Source organism: Castor canadensis, chromosome 4, assembly GCF_047511655.1.
Source record: "Castor canadensis chromosome 4, mCasCan1.hap1v2, whole genome shotgun sequence".
NCBI classification, from domain to species: domain Eukaryota; kingdom Metazoa; phylum Chordata; class Mammalia; order Rodentia; family Castoridae; genus Castor; species Castor canadensis.
This window is the reverse complement of record NC_133389.1, coordinates 123,601,611-123,620,050: the sequence shown is the minus strand read 5'-3', so window position 1 is coordinate 123,620,050 and position 18,440 is coordinate 123,601,611. Positions and strand designations below refer to the sequence as shown.

Genomic DNA, 18,440 nt, shown 5'->3' with positions numbered 1-18,440 from the left:
CTAGAATCAATAAGAAAATGAAAAGCATAACAAAACCTTTGGGACAAGCAAAGACAGGGATAAGAGTAAAGTTTATAGCTAAGTGTGCCTTCACTAAAAATCAGAGAGGCTGCAAATAAATAACCTAATGATGTACCTCAAGCTCTTAGAAAAACAAGAACAAGCAGCAGATGAAAAGAAAAAGTAATCATCAGGTCAGAAATTAAACAAATGGAAACATCCAATCAACTGAAGAATCAGTAAAACAAAAAGTTGGTTCTTTGAAAAGATAAAATTGACATACCCTTAGTCGACTGAACAAAAGAAAGATGAAGAACAGAGATCCAAATTAATAAAATTAGCGATCAGAAAGGAGATATCATACAAATACCAATGAAATCCAGAGGATCATAAGGGAATACATCAAAAGGCAATATTCTAATAGACTGGACAATCTAGAAGAAACAGATAAATTGCTAGATGCATATGACCTACCAAAATTGAATCAAGTGGATATAACTCATGGATATAACTCACTTAAACAAATCTATAACAAGCAATGTAATTCAAGCAGTAACAGTCTCACAACAAAGAAAAACTCAGGACTGGAAGGATTTGTTGAATTCTACCAGATCTTTAAGGAAGAACTAACCCTAATGCTCCTCAAACTATTCCATAAAATAGAAAAGGTATGAACACTGCCAAAGTCTTTCTATGAAGCCAGTATTATCCTGATACCAAAACTGGATAGGATACAATGAGAAAATTACAGACCAATTTACTTGATAAACATAGACACAAAACTTCTCAAAAACACACTTGCAAACTGAATTAAACAACACATTAAAAACATCATATACCATGATCAAGTTGTTTCACTCTATGAATGCAAGGATGGTTCAACACACACAAATCAATAAACATAATACAGTACATACAAAAATCACATGATCATCTCAATAAATGCAGAAAAGGCATTGACAAAACTCAACATCCATTCATGCTAAAAACATGAAGAAACTAGAAAGAGAAGGAATGTACCTCAATATAACAAATGCTATATATGATAAACTTAATGCCCACATTGTCCTAAATGAGAAAAACTGAAACAATTTCCTTTAAGGTCAGTAATGAGACCTTACTCAATATAGTTCTTGAATTCTTAGCCACGGCAATAAGGCAAGAGAAAGAAAAAAAAGGGATAGAAATAGGAATAACAATTCCTACTTGCAATGACATGAACCTATACTTAAAAGACCCTAAAGCCTCCAATAAAAACCTCTTAGACCTGACACACACTTTTGGTAAAGTAGGACACAAAACAGATATACAAAAATCATTATCTTTGCAGGGGTTGGAGGCATGGCTCAAGTGGGAGGCCCTGAGTTCAAATCCCAGTACTGCCCCCTGCAAAAAAAAAACAGTAGCTTTTCTATATACCAATAATGAACAAGCTGACAAATCAGGAAAACAATCTCAGTCACAATATCCTCAAAAAAGTTAAATACCTAGGAATAAACTGAGGTAGGCGAAAGATCTCTACAATGAAAACTATAAAACCCTGAAGAAAGAAATTGAAGACACTAGGAGATGGAAAGAGCTCCCAAGGTCATGGATAGGCAGAATTGATATGGTAAGAATGGCTATATTGCTAAAAGCAATTTACACATCCAAAGCAATCTCCGTCAAAATTCCAATGTCATTCTTCACAGAAATAGAAAAAAAACAAATCAACCCTAAAATTCATTTGGAAGCACAAAAGACCCTGAATAAAAGCAATCCTGAGCAAAATGAGCAATGCTGGAAGTATCACAATATCGAATTTTAAACTGTATTATGGAGTCATAGTAACAAAAAAACAGCATGGTACTGGAACAAAAACAGATAATGTAGAAGAGAATGGAACAAAACAATAAGAAATAAGCCCACACAGCTACATTCAGATGGCTTTCAACAAAAGTGCCAAAAACATATGTTGGAGAAAAGACAGCCTCTTAACAAACGGTGTTGAGAAAACTCTATATCCATACGTAGAAAACTAAAAATAGACCCTTATCTTTCACCCTATACAAAAAAACAATTGAAAATGGATCAAGGATTTTAGTGTTAAAACACGATACTATGAAACTGCCAGAAGAAAACTTAGGGAAGACCATTGAAGATATAGGCATAGGTAACCTCTTTCTGAACAGGACCTCAATTGCTCAGGAAATGAGAGCAAGAATTGACAAATGGGACTACATCAAATTAAAAAGCTTCTACATATCAAAGGAAACACCACAGTAAAGATACAACCTACAACAGAAGAAAATCTTTGCCACCTATTCACCAGATAAAGTATTAATATCTAGAATAAATGGGCATATGAATTGAACAAATACCTTTCAAAATAAGAAGTACAAATGGCTAATAAATACATGAAGAAATGCTCAACATCCTTAGCTATAAAGGAAATGCAAATCAAAATGACACTGAGATTCCATCTCACTCTAGTCAGAATGGCTAACAAGAAAACAAACAACAAATGCTGGTGAGGATGTGGGTTAATGGGATCTTTACACACTATTGTCAGGAATGTGTATTAGTGGAACCACTATGAAAATCAAGAAGGAGGTTCTTCAAAAACTAAAAATAGAAGCCAGGCCAGGTGGCTCACACCTGTAATCCCAACTCCTCCAGAGGCAGAGCTCCAGAGGATCATGTTTCAAGGTAAGCCCAGGAAAAAAACTAGCAAGATCCCATCTAATCAATAAGCCAGGATTGGTGGCTTGTGCCTCTGTCCCAGCTACTCAGGAGGCCATAGGTAAGAAGATCACAGTCGGATGCCAGTCCTGGACAACACTGAGAGACCACACCTGAAAAATAACTAAAAGCAAAAATAAAAACTAAAAATAGAACTACGTTATGACCCTGGGCATATATTTGAAGGAATGTAAGTCAGCATACAATGCAGACACCAACACACCCATTTTATAGCAGCCAAGCTATGGAATCAGTATAGGTGCCCATCAGCTGATGAATGGATAAAGAAAAAAAAAAAAAATATATATATATATATATATAAACATATGTAAACACACACACACACACACACACACATACATACATACACAATGGAGTATTATTCAGTCATAAAGAAGAATGAAATCATGTCATATTTATGAAAATAGATGAAACTAGAAATCATGTTAAATGAAATATGCCAGACTAAGACAAATGTCACTTGTTCTCTCTCATACGTGGAATCTATGATAGGAGTGTCATTGGGGATAGGGAGGTAGGAACCAGCATGAGGGGGAAGGGCAAAAGAAGAGAGTGCAGAGTAAGTGAAAATGATCGAAGTATTTTATATACATGTATGAAAACAGAACAATGAACCTTGCTTAAAAGCTGTTTTTAAAAGTTGATGAGAAAGTAATAGAGGAGGCAAATTTGATCAGTGTATTATGAACACGTATGGAAATATCACAATGAAATCTATCTGTAAAATTAATATATGCTGATAAATATGTATTTTTTGTAAAAACAAAAGGCAAGAGCTGGCAGAGTGACTAAAGTAGTAAACCACCTGCCTAATAAGTGAGAGGCCCTGAGATCAACCCTCAATGCCACAAAAAGAAAAAAAAACTTGGATGTATGGCTCATGATAGAGTGCTTATCTAGCAGTACAAAGCCCTGGGTTCAATTCCTAACAGCAAAAAAGAAAAAAGCCAGGTTTGGTGCTCAAGCCTATAATCCAGCTTCTCAGGAAATGAGGTAAGGAGAATCATGGTTCAAAGCTAATCTAGACAAAAAGTTAGTAAGACCCCCCTCCCCCATTTCAACCAATAAGCCTGGTATGGTGGTACATTACTATAATCTCAGCTGTGCAAGAGGCCATATATGAATCTGAGCCACCCCAGAGAGAAAAATGTGAGATCCTACCTGAAAAATAACTAAGGCAAAAGGAGTGGGTGTGTGGCTCAAGTGATAGAGAACAAGGTCCTGAGTTCAAACTGTGCCAAACTTTTTCTTATTAAATGTATTTAGAACATTTATTTAAAAAATTAGCTAAATACTAGGATACAAGGTAAATTTCAGCAACTACTTTAAGAACTGACATTTGAACCAGACCACAATCACTTGTCACACAGCAAATAAAACTAGACACCAAATGTAAAAGATAATCAAAACTACAGACATGTAAACATTTTAAAACACTATGGGTTAAAAATTCAAAGGTTGTTAAAAATCCTAACAGAATAATTTAAAAGTTTAGGATCTAAACTATATAGAAAAAAATGTCAGATACAACCAAAGCAGTATTTGGAAGCTTTACACGCATATGTTTAAGAAATCAAAAACTAAGCATCCAAAAAAAGGAACAAAGAAAATTCAAACAAAAGACAATAAGGAATAGTAAAGGGGAAAGAATGAAACAGAAAGCAAAGGGAAGGGAGAAAAGAAACAACAAAATCAAAAGTTGGTTCTTAGATAAAACAGTAAAACTAATTCAAACCCAAGGGAGGGAGGAAAGGAAGGAAGGAATGAGGTTGAGAGAGAAGGGAAAAAGGAAAGGGAGGAAGGGAGGGATTTTTAAATGGGAAAAGAATCCAGCAGCATCTGCTCCATCAGTAACTGCAGGTGGGGAGGTAGGAAGGATGGAAGGAGGATGGAATGAAAATTGCCTCTCCAACCCTGCAACAGAACTCTGGTGGGAAGGTTCTTATCTAAGGAGGACCTAAGATGAAAACCACAGTGTGCTTATTTGATGAGAAGCCCCTAGGCCCATCTCCCATTGAGTTCACAGAGTACTGGCAACCAGACCATTATTACCTTCTGTGCAATATTTGAGGGCACTTCTCTGAAAAATCTGACAAGAAAAAGATTTAAAGAGATCTTCTTGATAAACCTGCATACATAAATCACTCTATATTAAAATTTAGTGTCTACAAGCTTCACCAACACAATCAGAGCTCTTAATAACAAACATTCAGAACTATCAGAATGCCACACAGAAGCTAGAAAGTAAAGAACAGATAACATCTTAGAAGAGGGAGATACTTTGTAGGTGGAGGGGAAAAAAACCTTTAAAAATAAACATCATTGACATGCCAGAGAAATAAGCGCCATCTGTGATTCATACAGAGAATGCCATAAAATTGACTTTAGGAGGATTTTTAACTGTTTTCTACACAATACTATAGGGGTCATATATAAGCATAATTTTCAAAATAATTCCAATAGCTCGTGATGAAATAGAACATTACAATGTACAATGTACATTACAATGTTCTATTTCATTTGGCATAGAAAGGCAATTTTAAGTTTTTATTTTATTTGCTTTATGCAATACTCTCAAATATGCAGCACATAGATTAATAAAACATTACAAAATAAATGTTGTATATTCACAACAGCAGGTAATACATCACTTTGACTGTTCTTTTCAAAAGCATTAATGGAATAATGCAAATGAAATGCTATATGACAGCAAAAGAAAAATTTTAAGTGCCTCAAACCAACACCTAATTATTGACCAGTTGGAAACAAAAATGATACATAGATAAAACTCATAAATCATACTCAAACAGACAGCAGCCATTAACCTTCAAAATGAGAAATGGGAAGCAACAGAAATTACAGTACAAAAAATATACTTTCCAATTATTTAAAACAGCCACTGCATAAAATCACTTTTGCCTTTTGGAAAAGGCCTAAATGCTCATTCTAACACTGCCATTAACAAACATTTATTTCACTAAGTTTCTCTAGACTGCCATGTCCTCATTTGTAAAATATAACAATGAATGGATCATTTTCCAACTGCTGGTTTGCTTTTCTATTGTTTTTCCCTTGTTTGTGTTTTCTAAGAGCTAAGCTGTCCATGAAGAGGTATCTGGAAGGGAGGGAGAGAAGGAAGGACAGAAGCAGGATGAGCCACCTCCACGCCCTCAGGTCTCTTCAAGCTGTTGCCCCATCCCCTCTTTCAGTGATGGTCTCAGAGACATTTTCATGTAATCTACACTAGATTCTGAAGGTCTTTTCCACAAATAAGATTCTAAGATTCACCAGGCACTGGAGGCTCATGCTGTAATCCTAGATACTTGGGAGAATGAGATCAGGAAGATCACAGCTCAAGACTAGCTAGGCAAATACTTCAAGAATCCCATCTCCAGCTGGGCACTGGTGTCTCATGCCTGCAATCCTAGCTACTCAGGAGGCAGAGATCAGGAGAATTGTGGTTAGAAGTCAGCTTAGGATGGTAGAGTAGCTCAAGGTATAGGCCCTGTACTGCAAAAAAAAAAAAAAAAAAAAAGAATCCCATCTCCAAAATAACTGGGCTGGTGGAGCAGCTCAAGCAGTAGAGCACCTGCTATGTAAGCACAAAGTCCTGAATTCAAACCCCAGTCCCACCAAAAAAAGAGCCTAAGATTCTAAATATCACATAAGGCAATTGGCTCATTTTCACTTAAACTCCCTACACAAAAATTTTAAAAATTTATTTTTGGTGTATCTAACAAATGTTTACTGTCTTTAAAATGCCTACCACCAAGCTATATATTCTGAGGATACAACAGTTTCACTTATCCAACTGTTTTCACTACTATTATTCAAAAGGCCTATTACCTTTTTGTAAATAAAAAAGAATCTCAACTGGTAAAATCAATTAATAAACTGTCCCTTAAAACTAAAAGAGAAAGAAAAACCAACAACCAGTAAGTCCTACAGTTTAGGATTATTTTCCTAATTGTACTGTAACAGAAATTAAAACAGCTGTACAGACAAATACACAACAAAGATACCACACAGCTGAGAACCGGTGGCTCATACCTGTAATCCTTGCTACTCAGGAGGCAGAGATCAGGACAATCACAGTTCGAAGCCAGCCTGGGCAAAGACCCTATCTCGAAAATACCTATCACAAAAATGGCTGGTGGAGGGGCTCAAGGTGAAGGGCCTGAGTTCAAACTCCAGTACCACAAAAAAAAAAAAAAACCTCACACCAAGGACACAGATGCTATATTTCACATAAAAAAATAAATTTCAAAATTTTTAAGTTTTACAAAGAAACCAACACATCCTTCATGGAAGAAGTACACAAAATGTTGTCAAATGAATGTAATAATTTTTACATAAAATTTCAAAGATTAACTTACAAGAAAATGAGTAAAAGGTTTTAGTTGGATGCTAAAGTGTGGATTTGTCATCGTTTATTATTGCTTTTAGTATATATTTTCTCAAAATATAGATTTTCAAACTGCTAAGAAATATTATAATACTTCAGAAACATTTCTCAGAAACTATAAAAAATTGTACAAGAACTTAAAAACCAAATACAGGGGACTGAATTAGGGAAAATAAAGAGCAAAATAGAAAACTAGAAAAAATATGGTTAAAAACAACTTTGGGAATATGGTTGTATTTGATTATGTAAAGAATTTATAAACCAAAACATGATATAAATGTAAATAATTAATACAAGATTAATTAGAAAACACAAGATTCCTCAAACTGAAAAAGTGTACCTATAGGTTATTATGTATCTAAGCCAAGTTTCTCTAGATTGGCACCAGTGATATTTGGGGCAGATAACCAGATTTCTGGTTGCAAGAGGCAGACCTGTTCTCTACTAGATGTCCGTAGTAACTCTATCAGTCTTTAGGAAATGCCAAGCACTCTTTGGAAGACAAATATCACCCATAGTTGAGAACCACTGCTCTAAACAAAAGAAATGGACTCCTCAGAACTAACTGAAAGTTTGCTAAGTGAAAAATAAGATACTACTCTGTTTTACTTTCAGAATGCCTCGCATACAATAAGCACCCAACAAATGAGTACAGTTGAATAAAAATTTATTCCTTACAACTGTTTACAGTAAGAATTTAATAACTCCTTCAAGGCCTTGAGAGTTTCAATCCAATCCTAATCCTAATTTGTATTTGTTACAAAGTAAAATAAAACATTAAATTTACTGTATTTTTAATTCTTACATATTCAAAATGACTAAACACCACCATCCTGGAAAAAAGGGAGAACAACTTATAAAGCAACACTTTATGAATTCTACTTTTAGGTCTTCCATGCAAATGCTTCCTCCCTTCCATTCTTCAGTTTTCAACGCGAGCTATTCAGATTTATTTGTTCAACAAATATATATATATTGAGGTACTGGGGCTTGAACTTAGGGCCTTCACCTTGAGCCACTCCACCAGCCCTTTTTTTGTGAAGGGTTTTTTCCAAGATAGGGTCTTGCGAACTATTTTCCTGCGCTGGCTTTGAACCACATCCTCCTGATCTCTACCTAAAGTAGCTAGGATTACAGGTGTGAGTCACTGGCACCTGGCTGAACAAATATATTTGAATGCCCACTTTGTGCCAGTGCTGAGATAGAAATTAAAGATGGAAAAGAAATAAAGAGACAAAAACATCTTCCTTTAAGGAGCTAAGAACTTAATAAAATCCTACAAGCAAACAAATCATTACTAAACTACAAGAAAAGGGTAACCAGAGGTGGCTAACTAATGAGAGAAAGGAAAACCTCAAACTATCTCCTTAGAGGGTTTTAAAGAAAGGCAGAAAGAGTTGCTGATGGCTGAGCTGGGGTTTTGGTTTTATTTGTTGTTATTGTTTTAGGTTTTTTTGTTTTGTTTGAGGGGAAGGAAAGTATGCTAAAATTCCACATTACAGACTTTCTTTAGGCAGTTGTCTGTGATGGATCTTAAAGTAAACATGTATGTACTACTGCTAAATTTCAGCAAAAGAGAAACTTAACCTAATTACACCTAATATCTATAAACTACACTTTCATAGTAATTTGGGTAAATAGTTTCTCAAGATCAAAGACATTTGAAACATTTTAAACTTGTTTTAAACTCAATTTTTAAATTCAATTTAAGCTTTAGGAAAAACACAAATAAAAAGCAATAACCAATATGTTAACAATTAAAGTTTAAAGGAGGGATAAATAACACTTAAAAATAGTCTACAATTTACAATAAAGTATAAAGTCAAAGTATTCATTAAAAAGATGGCCTTTAAAACTTTCATTTTCTGCAATTAGCATTTTAAGCTATTTTGTTAGTTATGTATAAGTAAAATTCATTTGCTTTAACTATTTTCTCAGTTGTAAAGAACAACACACTGTTTTCACACTTTTTGTATTCACCCAACATCTCTGATACCAATGTTATTTTCTTAAACTTGTGCCTCCTCTGCTGGTTCAAAAGTAGAACAACACAAAACCAAGTCTCAAATTCTATTGACCAAACAAACAGCAACTAAATTTTCTTTCTTTGATTGAGAGTATAGTTTAATAAGAGCACATCATATGTGTTATAACTGAAACTTTTCTATATGAACACAACATTCCGCTATAACATTAATTTATTTGACTTACAATGCTGTGTATCTGTCCATTGCAGATTGCACATCCCTACGGTAAACTGTTCGAAGAATGACCATGACGGGGTCAAACTCTTGATCCCACACTTCAGCTATTATATAAAAGAAAACAGAAACAGAATACTGACTTCTTAGAAATAAAGCCAATTTCTAATGACTTACTACAATTGTTAAGTACATTTTAAATTCAAAACACTTAATAGTTCAACTTGATTGTATTTGCCTTAAAAAGTTTGATAGTGTGCCTTCTTTTTAAGCTAAAATTGCAATGTTGGCATTAGGAATGTTCCACAAGCACTAGCGAACAAGTTTTGAAATCTAGCAACACCTCACCATAAAAGCTTAGCTCATTATTATTTGGGGGGTTTTAGGTTTTTTTGTAAGGTGTCTATTAGGAAGTAAGAAAAACAGCATATTAATACCTTTAAAAGTATTCACAGGTTTAAAAAAAAATGAAAACTAGATTAAAAACAAAATGAGCTACTGATATTCAACTCTCACTTTAATAAACTTTTATTTTCTGTCCTTCAGCAAAAATTAGTAAATATCCTCCTTACCTTCTGTATAATTAGGAACCACTTTCCCATGTATTCTATGTGTACAATTGATGGTACACTAGATTAGATTAAATATTAAGTGTATAAAGCTTTTTATTTTAATAATTATATCATTATTTTAATGTATATTAGAAAACCTTAAGATGCAAATAAAACTCATGACCTCACTAATAACCATGTGAAGTTTAAAAAAGAAAAAAGAGATTAACCCATTTAAGGAAATGGGTTATTACAAACTAAGTATTAATAGTAGAAATGATATTTAGATGTAACCAAAATCTAAAAGATGGTCTAACAATAATAATTTCAGAAACCAATGCCTTAAGAGTGCTTTTTTCCTATGTTAAGGTTTTTGTTTCTTGTGTCATTCGCTCTGGCAAAATTCTTAACATTTGAAGACATGATAAGGAGCTTAAGCAAATTTCAACTTTTCTGTTAATTACTATCCGGAACTTGTCACAAATTATTATGCAGAACAACCATCTACAGAACTTATTGAATACGCTAATTTCCAGATTCTATCCACAGAGATTCCGATTAGAGACAACAGGAAATAAGGCACAGGAACTGGTGTTTTTAACAAGGACTGAAAGTGAAGCTGGAAAAGGTAAACCTTACATCACACATTCAAAAGCAATGCTCTACACAGAACACCACTCCACTACTAAGTTTATCTAAATTTTAGACAAAGTGCTCTTACTAATTAAGAAATATTGTGGTTTTTTTCTTTAATGGAATGCATTCTAACCAGGGACTCTGAATTGTTCTCACAACATATGAACTCCATGAAAAATGCCACATGATAAGGCTTTTCTTTTGTGCTTTACCAAACATAATACATGCTATGTATAACTTCAAAATGCACATTAGATTTCTACTTAGACAATAAATGTTGAGAGGGTCAAAAAGCACTCCTCTTCAAACTTTTAAGTGAAAATCTAAACGTTAAAAAAAAATTCTCTGTGAATCAAAACCTCGTGTATTTCTCACTCTTTCAAGCATATTATATATGAATCTAGAGGAAAAGCCTTAGAAAACCAACCACTTAAAAAATTCAAATTGTGTTATCAGCATTCTATACAGACTTTAAAGTATCTCAGTTAAAAAATGGGTAGTGAGAACTGTTTCAAATCAAATTGAGAAAGAAAATACATTTAAAATGTTTTTAAATAATTTTTGTTTTGTAATTTCTAGTTCACTCAGGGTTATGGTCACTTAATGACTGAATTAGAGTTCTTATCTAAAGTTCCTTTTACCTAGCAAGTGTGAGGCCTTGAGATCAAAACCCAGTACAGCCACACCCTAAATAAAGGATTACAAAGTTCCTTTTATAATACAGAGCCAACTAAGAAGGCTTATTGTAACAGAAAACAAGATTTGTAAATAAATGGAAACATATTACTGTTTGCCATAAAAGACATAAATTCATTAAGAAAGTTGAAAGAAAACAAAAACTGAATGAGTAGAATATAAACATTTTCTTTGAGTACAAACAAGAGTTTACCTTCAAAGAACTGATATTTGAAAGAATATATTTATATATATAAACATACCTTTGGGAGTATACATTCCTTGCTGCATAGAACCTCCAGGTTCAAAAACAGGAGCCTTAAAATCAGCTACTGCTGATAAAACTGATTCAAAGCTGTAACTGCCTGGGATAATACCACTTTTGGGGTTGGGATTTTCTGGAATATAATGTATGTGTCAAGAAAAAATATTAATGACTAAAAGCCAGCTTCATAGCCTTTGCAAATTATTCTAGTTTCTGATTTTACTAAAACAGGCAATTGGCTGTAATATAAAGTTGGCCACAAGAGGGCTATATAACAGTTCAATAATAACTTAATTGTGACTTCTTTTTTCAATATCTTAAATCTAGGAGCCAGGTAATATACTGTATGATGAAATAGTCCCCAGGAATATTTCCTCCCAAACAAATTCATCAAATTTCAGAAAATGAGAAAAAATTTTCTTTGATTTTTTTTCCTCATTTTGTAAATGTGCACCTTTCCTCTGAAAAACAGGAAGAATACGCTAAAAATTAGTCACAACTTTTTTGAGTAAAGGTTATTTTTCCAAGAATACAAAATTTTTGGAAAAATGAGACACAGATTTATGCAAAAGGAGAAAGCAGTAAAGCACACAGATTCTCTCCTATTTGTCTCACATTATGGTATATAATTCTCAAATTCAAAGTTACAGAGAATGCTTTTGCTGTGTAACAGCACCAAAACAGTACATAATGGGTGAGTGAAATTATCAGACAATAGTGAATTGATGCTGTTTAAGAAAACTTCAAGATAGTCAAACAAGTATTCTAATAGAAGCTATTTCACAAAATTTCATGGCCAACTCTTCCAAAATATAATCATAAGATACATAATACTAAATTTAATCAAATACTTTCATTACAAAATAACATTATAATCTCTAATCCATTATATGCTCAGTCTGTACAAAGAACCACAAGTTTCCAATTTGTAGACAACAATCTAAAAATTTGAAAATCCCTTAACATTGAATTCTAACAAAACAAAATCTTCATTTAAAATTCTAGTGATAATAATTACAATGTTTTAACTATTAACCATGAACTCTAGCCTGATGGACAGAAAAAGCAGACCTAGTCACATTTTACAAATGCTATCATTAGAAGGGCAGATCCTGGGTGTCCACAGCCATCTGTCCTGAGGTATACTCTAAGGAGAGCTTCCTAAGAGGTAATAATAGGGAATAAAAATACCTGTCACTAGCTTTGAACACACACTTGAACAAACAACTGATATACTTTTCCTACATTATTTTTCAACTTTAAAAAATCTTTAATTTAAAGGTTAATCCATAAAAAATCATTTCTTTTAGAACATGCCACTATCAACAAATTAAACTTTTAAAAGGATATGAGGTCCAGCAGTGAGCTATGTGTCCTGTCATTCATACATAGCTGGGCTACCATCTCTGCCCTGAGAATCTCATCATCAGACATTCCTAGAATTATTAAAAACAGAATTAATATATCTGGATTCATTTAACTTATAACCAAAGAACTTGCCACACATTGTATTAAGCTATTTTACCAAATATGAGATGTTTCAAAATAAAGAATGCAGCTGGGTGCCAGTGGCTCACACTTCACAAGCTAGTTACTTGGGAGACTGAGATCAGGATTACAGTTCAAGGCCATCCCAAGCAAATAGTTGTGAGATCTCCATCTCCAAAAATAACCAGAGCAAAATGGACTGCATGTGTTGTTCAAGTGGTAGAGCACTTGCTTTGCAAGTGCAACGTCCTCAGTTCAAACCCCAGTCCTACCAAAAAAACAGTAAAAAATGGAATACACAAAATTTAATTGCAATTTTACTACCCTATTTGCATTTCCCATAAGCAAAGGATTTTTAAAAAGATATTCTGAAAGACATACCAATTGCACAACATGTCAAAAGTTGAAACTATACCTAAATATATCCATCCTTTCTTTTTTCCATGAGCTAGTTACTAACACGGGGAGAGGGGAAGACGGAGAAAAACAGTTAATACTTAAGTGTTAGTATTAGCAGTTTACCTAAATGTAAACGAAGACTCAAAAGAATCACAAGAAATGTAAGAGCGCCTTCTAACATTGATCTCTCATGCTCTGCATCAAGTACTGTATTTTGATGTTGTGAAGCCATTGTCAATAAATCTACCACCTTAAATCTATAAGAAGAAATATTTGAGACAGATTTTTAGAAGTTAAAACAAAATTAAGTTAAATTCCAAATATCTCCTAATACCTGTCTTAATAAAAATATGCTTACCTTTCAAAGACAGATGATATAAAATAATCTGGATCAAGTCTAGAAGCACAAACCTTTAAACAAGAGAAAAAAAGCTTTAGTTCTCAATATGCAGTTTTATCTCTACTATTAATGATGTTCTTTGTTTTCTGTATTTTGTGATGTTTTGACATGGTGGGGACCATACATACTCAGCAAAGGAAATTAGGGACTAGTAAAAGATTATATTATAAACAGGGATAGCTAATTCCTAAAAAGTTTTAAAAAAAAAAAAACCACCATACTTGGGAACACACCCTTCATGCTAGCCATAAATCAACCCCTGGCTAAAAACCTAAAAAGCTAGGTACAGTTCCTAGCTTTATGGTACGGTGCCATAAAGCCCACCACAATTACTCAAACTGGCCAGTCCTAAACTGTTTGTCCTAGTCTACCTTGACTTTCCTACAGAATCCCCAAAAGGTGCTAATGTAGGGAGCTCTCATTCCTGCTTTTGGCTCCTACCCAAAACCTGATGCTTTCCTTGAGCCAATGTGGCATAGCGTGTATACTTCCTTTGGGAAGTGTAATAACAAACTCCTCTTTCAACGTACTAACCTCTCCATGTCATCACTTGGTTACCTCATATAAAGTAAAATCATGTGGTACAAATAAGGCATTTCTGAAGCACAGCACTGGCTTTACCGAGTGGGCTTACCTGTAATAGGTAAATGTCAGGATCAATCATAGAATTACAAAAATGAGACTGGACATAGGTCATTGCTTGCCCTTTGATTTGCAGACCATTTCTTACCCACATGTTGCTGTGGATTTCAGCAAGACTTGCCTAATAAAATTAAATAAATAAACAAATAAATAAATAAAATCATCTAAACTCAGTATTTATAAAATCATTTTTAAATATTTTATGACTCATAATATGAGCCTGTCATTCTGTCCAATGTTAAAGATAATTCACCTCAAATATATATTTTTTTAATTCTTTGTGATTCTAGGGTTTGAACTCAGGGTCTCATGCTTCCTAAGCAGGCATTTCTACCACTTCAGCCACTATACCAGCCTGTTTTTTGGGTTGGGTATTTTCAGGATAGGGTCTCTCAAACTATTTGCCCAGGTTGGCTTAGAACCACGATCCTCCTGATCTCTGCCTCTCAAATAGCTAGAATTATAGGCATGAGTCACCAGTGCCAGGCATTTATTTTTAATTCTATTGTGTGTATTTTTGTTTGTTTTTTGAGACAGGGTCTCAAAGGGTCTTGAGGCCCAGGAATGTGCCAACAAACTCAGCCTATTATTAAAATTTTTTAATGATTATGCTTGGTATACAGTCACCTTTTTTGGAGTATATACATGAGTTAAGTTTTCCATGTTGGCCTCTGGATATATTTATAATAATTTTAGTGAAATCTTTCATGAGAAATACCCATTTTTCACTCTTATTTCTCCCTCAATCCCCCCCCAAAAAAGCATACATACACTATGCTTAAAGAAAACACAATGAAATAAGCATAAAATACAGCTAACTGTTCAATCAATGAATACAGTCTACAACTTTAATTCCATCTAATCCAGCCTTCAACCTAAACAACTTATCTTCTAAATAACTGGAAGTAAAAAACATCAGATTAGAATAAATTTTCTTACTGTGTTAATGTTAATTTTTCATGTATTTTTGTTCAGTATCAATAAAAACTTGTTCCTAACCCCAGGAGCTGAAGTTCAAAAAGAATTAATCTAAAATGGCCAGGAAGAAAGAAAAGAAAAGAAATAAGATGGCCAGGAAAAATAAAATGTGAGTCTCTCTAATGTATATAGAAGGTTAGCCCACAAAATTATACTGTGATTACTAAAAGAAATCTCGGAGCCTACTTGAACTAATTCTCTCTTCTTTCTCTTCTCACATTATATAGAAGAAGAAACTGAGAACCAAAGAGGGAATTACCCCAAACTAAGTAAAAAATAAAATATTGGCACCAGGACTAGAATCTGTTGAGTCTCCTGATTCCCTAAACAGAGCTAAATACAATCAAATTCCTCTTTAAAAAAAAAATATATATATATATATACACTAAAAAATTCCTGGGGAAATTCAAATTAAATCTCATAAAACAACAGCAAAAAAAGCCTAAATATAATCTAGGAAAAAATACAAGAATTCAACTTTTTTTTAAGTTTTCAAACATTTTGACCATAATAAAAATGATAAAGGCACACAAAATAAGGGATGAATCACATAACCAAAGAATTCAGTTCAAAACTTTTTCAAAAGCCTGGGGCTGGTAGAATGGCTCAAGCGATAAAAGAACCTATCTAGCAAGTGTGAGGCCCTGAGTTTAAACCCCAATGTTGCAAAAAAAAAAAAAAAAAATCCTTTTTAAAAGCCTGAATACATACTTGAATTTGAAGTGGGTGAATCATTAGTTTCATTAACATTTCCTGATCTGGTAAAACAGAATCCAAATCTAGTTCTTGACATTTCACAGCCTAAAAAATTATGATTTAAAAAGTTAGTAATTCAATATTTTCCCAAAATAAAAGGAAGCTAAATTATTTAATCACAATCTTACCTTACTCAAAAACATAGCATAGTAACGATGCAGTGGCAGATGAAAAGTGACTTGGTTAGGTGCTGGCTGCAATAAACAGAAGCCACAAGTCAAAGATTCTGAGACGGTTTTAAAATGTTAGAAACATTCTCTGTGCAAGGCCCTGGGTTCAATTCCCAATGACACAAACACACACACTCTCTCCTGGATTTATCCCTACACTTTTTTATCAAAACTTAAAAATAACTATAGATATGATTACTCCAATTCTAAACACCAAGTGCAATTCCTTGAAGAAAGGAATTACATACTACTCATCTACGAATTCTCTGAAGCATCTAGCACAGATTAATCTTTTTTGTAACTTAATTAAGCTAAAGCAAATAATCATTATAGAAACAAAGAACAGAACAGATTTCCTTCTATAGAAGTCCATTTGAGACTCTTCAAACGCAAGCATACCAAACATGATAGCAATAATAATCACAGCTAACATTCACTGAGTACTTATTATGTGTCAGTCACCATGCTAAACACTTTATTTTCAATATCTCATTTAAACCTCCTCTAAGGTAGGAACTATTAATATTCCCATTCTATGATTACAAAAATTCAATTGTAGAAAAGTTAAGTGATTTCCTAAAGTTCAAAAGTGGTGAGCTCAGGAGCTAATGTGAACTCCACCGTTATACTCAGAGTAGTAAGAGGACTCTGACAGCTAAAAATAAGGGCATCCTTAGATTACTTCAACAGGTGGGTAAGATACCCCCCATATCAGTGTCAAACATATCAGCCGCCATAACAAAACTTAGTACATAATATGTCAATGACCTCTAGCAGACATAAATATTATTAAAAAATGTATTTTAATGAATAAAATATCACATGGATAATGACATCACTATAGAGCAAAAGTATACCATTCTTGTCTTTATTTTTTTTTAATTTTAATCATTTATTTTGCAATACTGGGATTTGAACACAGGGCTTCCTGTTAGGCATACTTTTTCCTTGAATGCAGCTGCCCTGTATATCATACATGATTCTACCTATCTGTAACTCCACTCCTGAGTCCAACCTTAATTCACTTTCATGTTATTTACTACATAATCCTCTGTGTATAATTTTCCCTCACTTCAAACTTTCTATTATCTTGGTGATACAATATCATATCAACAATAATTTCTGGTTTCAAATACCAATAAAAACTGAGTTGAGAAAAGCTTCAGCTCTAGCTGAGGGACTAATCCTGGATAGGGGAAAGTAGTAAAGCAGGCAGAAAGTAGGATAGAGCTGTTTTAGAAACTGGTGTTATAGCTTGGATATGAAGTGTCCCCCAAAAAAGCTCATGTGTTGAAAGCATAGTCCCAAGGGAGCAGTGTTTGAAGGTAGGGCTTTGGGAAAGTGATTGGATCATGAGGGCTCACACTTCATCAATGGGTTAATCCACTGATTGATTCATAGCTGATGACATCATTGAGAGGTGAAAATTAGGATTTTGGGACTACTCAGAGGAAGTATATAACTGGTGGTATGCCCTGAAAAGGTACACACTATCCTCAGTCCCTTCCTGTCTTTCTCCTCTCTGTTTCCTGGCTGACATTAGGTTAGTAGCCTCTGCCATACACTCCCATCACCATGTTTTGTCTTGCCTCAGGCCCAAACCATGAGCTTGAAACCTTGAAGCTTTGAGTCAAAATAAATCTTTACACCTTTTAAATTGTTTCTCTCAGGTATTTGTCACAGCAACAAAAAGACTAACAAACTGGAGAATGCACGTTCAACAGACAGACTCATTACTATTTAAATAAACAAAGTTTAAACTTAAGGACCAATAATTAAAGTCAAAAGAATTAAGGTGATTAAGAATTAAGGCAGAATCAAAATCCAGTTGGACAAACTCCAGGTTTTCCAGGCTGAAGGCTAAGAGTAGACACAAATGTTGGAGGAGGAGTGATCAGGGGTAGAAGATAAATTAGAGATAGGAAGGATTAAAGATCAAGGGAGCTCTTCCCTTCCTAAACAATTGATTCATAAAGTCACTGACAGAGAGCACAGGATAAAATAGGCATGTATAGGTAAGGAGCCTGAAAAAAGATAAAAGCCCATACAAAGGAGGGCAACTATGCAAGGGTGGAGGACCTAGAGATTTCAGACTTGCTCATGTCATGGTTGCTTCATGGTATCCTCAGAGG

The 18,440-nt window shown here is 34.0% G+C and overlaps 1 protein-coding gene across 7 annotated transcripts in view; it reads right to left on the bottom strand.

Annotated features, from left to right (window-relative positions):
* The window catches only part of Ubr3 (ubiquitin protein ligase E3 component n-recognin 3), a 207,193-nt gene that overhangs the window by 114,168 nt on the left and 74,585 nt on the right, over window positions 1-18,440 (bottom strand). For all 7 annotated transcript variants that reach the window (XR_012447249.1, XM_074071067.1, XM_074071068.1 and 4 more), the window contains exons 12-19: window positions 16,267-16,332; window positions 16,094-16,183; window positions 14,397-14,525; window positions 13,721-13,773; window positions 13,486-13,619; window positions 12,826-12,911; window positions 11,474-11,615; window positions 9,359-9,455 (exon numbers count right to left, since the gene is read on the bottom strand). Coding sequence is in view for 6 of the 7 variants with exons in the window: in XM_074071067.1 (XP_073927168.1) it covers window positions 9,359-9,455; window positions 11,474-11,615; window positions 12,826-12,911; window positions 13,486-13,619; window positions 13,721-13,773; window positions 14,397-14,525; window positions 16,094-16,183; window positions 16,267-16,332 (797 nt within the window). In the remaining variant the exon portion in view is untranslated. The remainder of the gene's footprint in view (window positions 1-9,358; window positions 9,456-11,473; window positions 11,616-12,825; window positions 12,912-13,485; window positions 13,620-13,720; window positions 13,774-14,396; window positions 14,526-16,093; window positions 16,184-16,266; window positions 16,333-18,440) is intronic.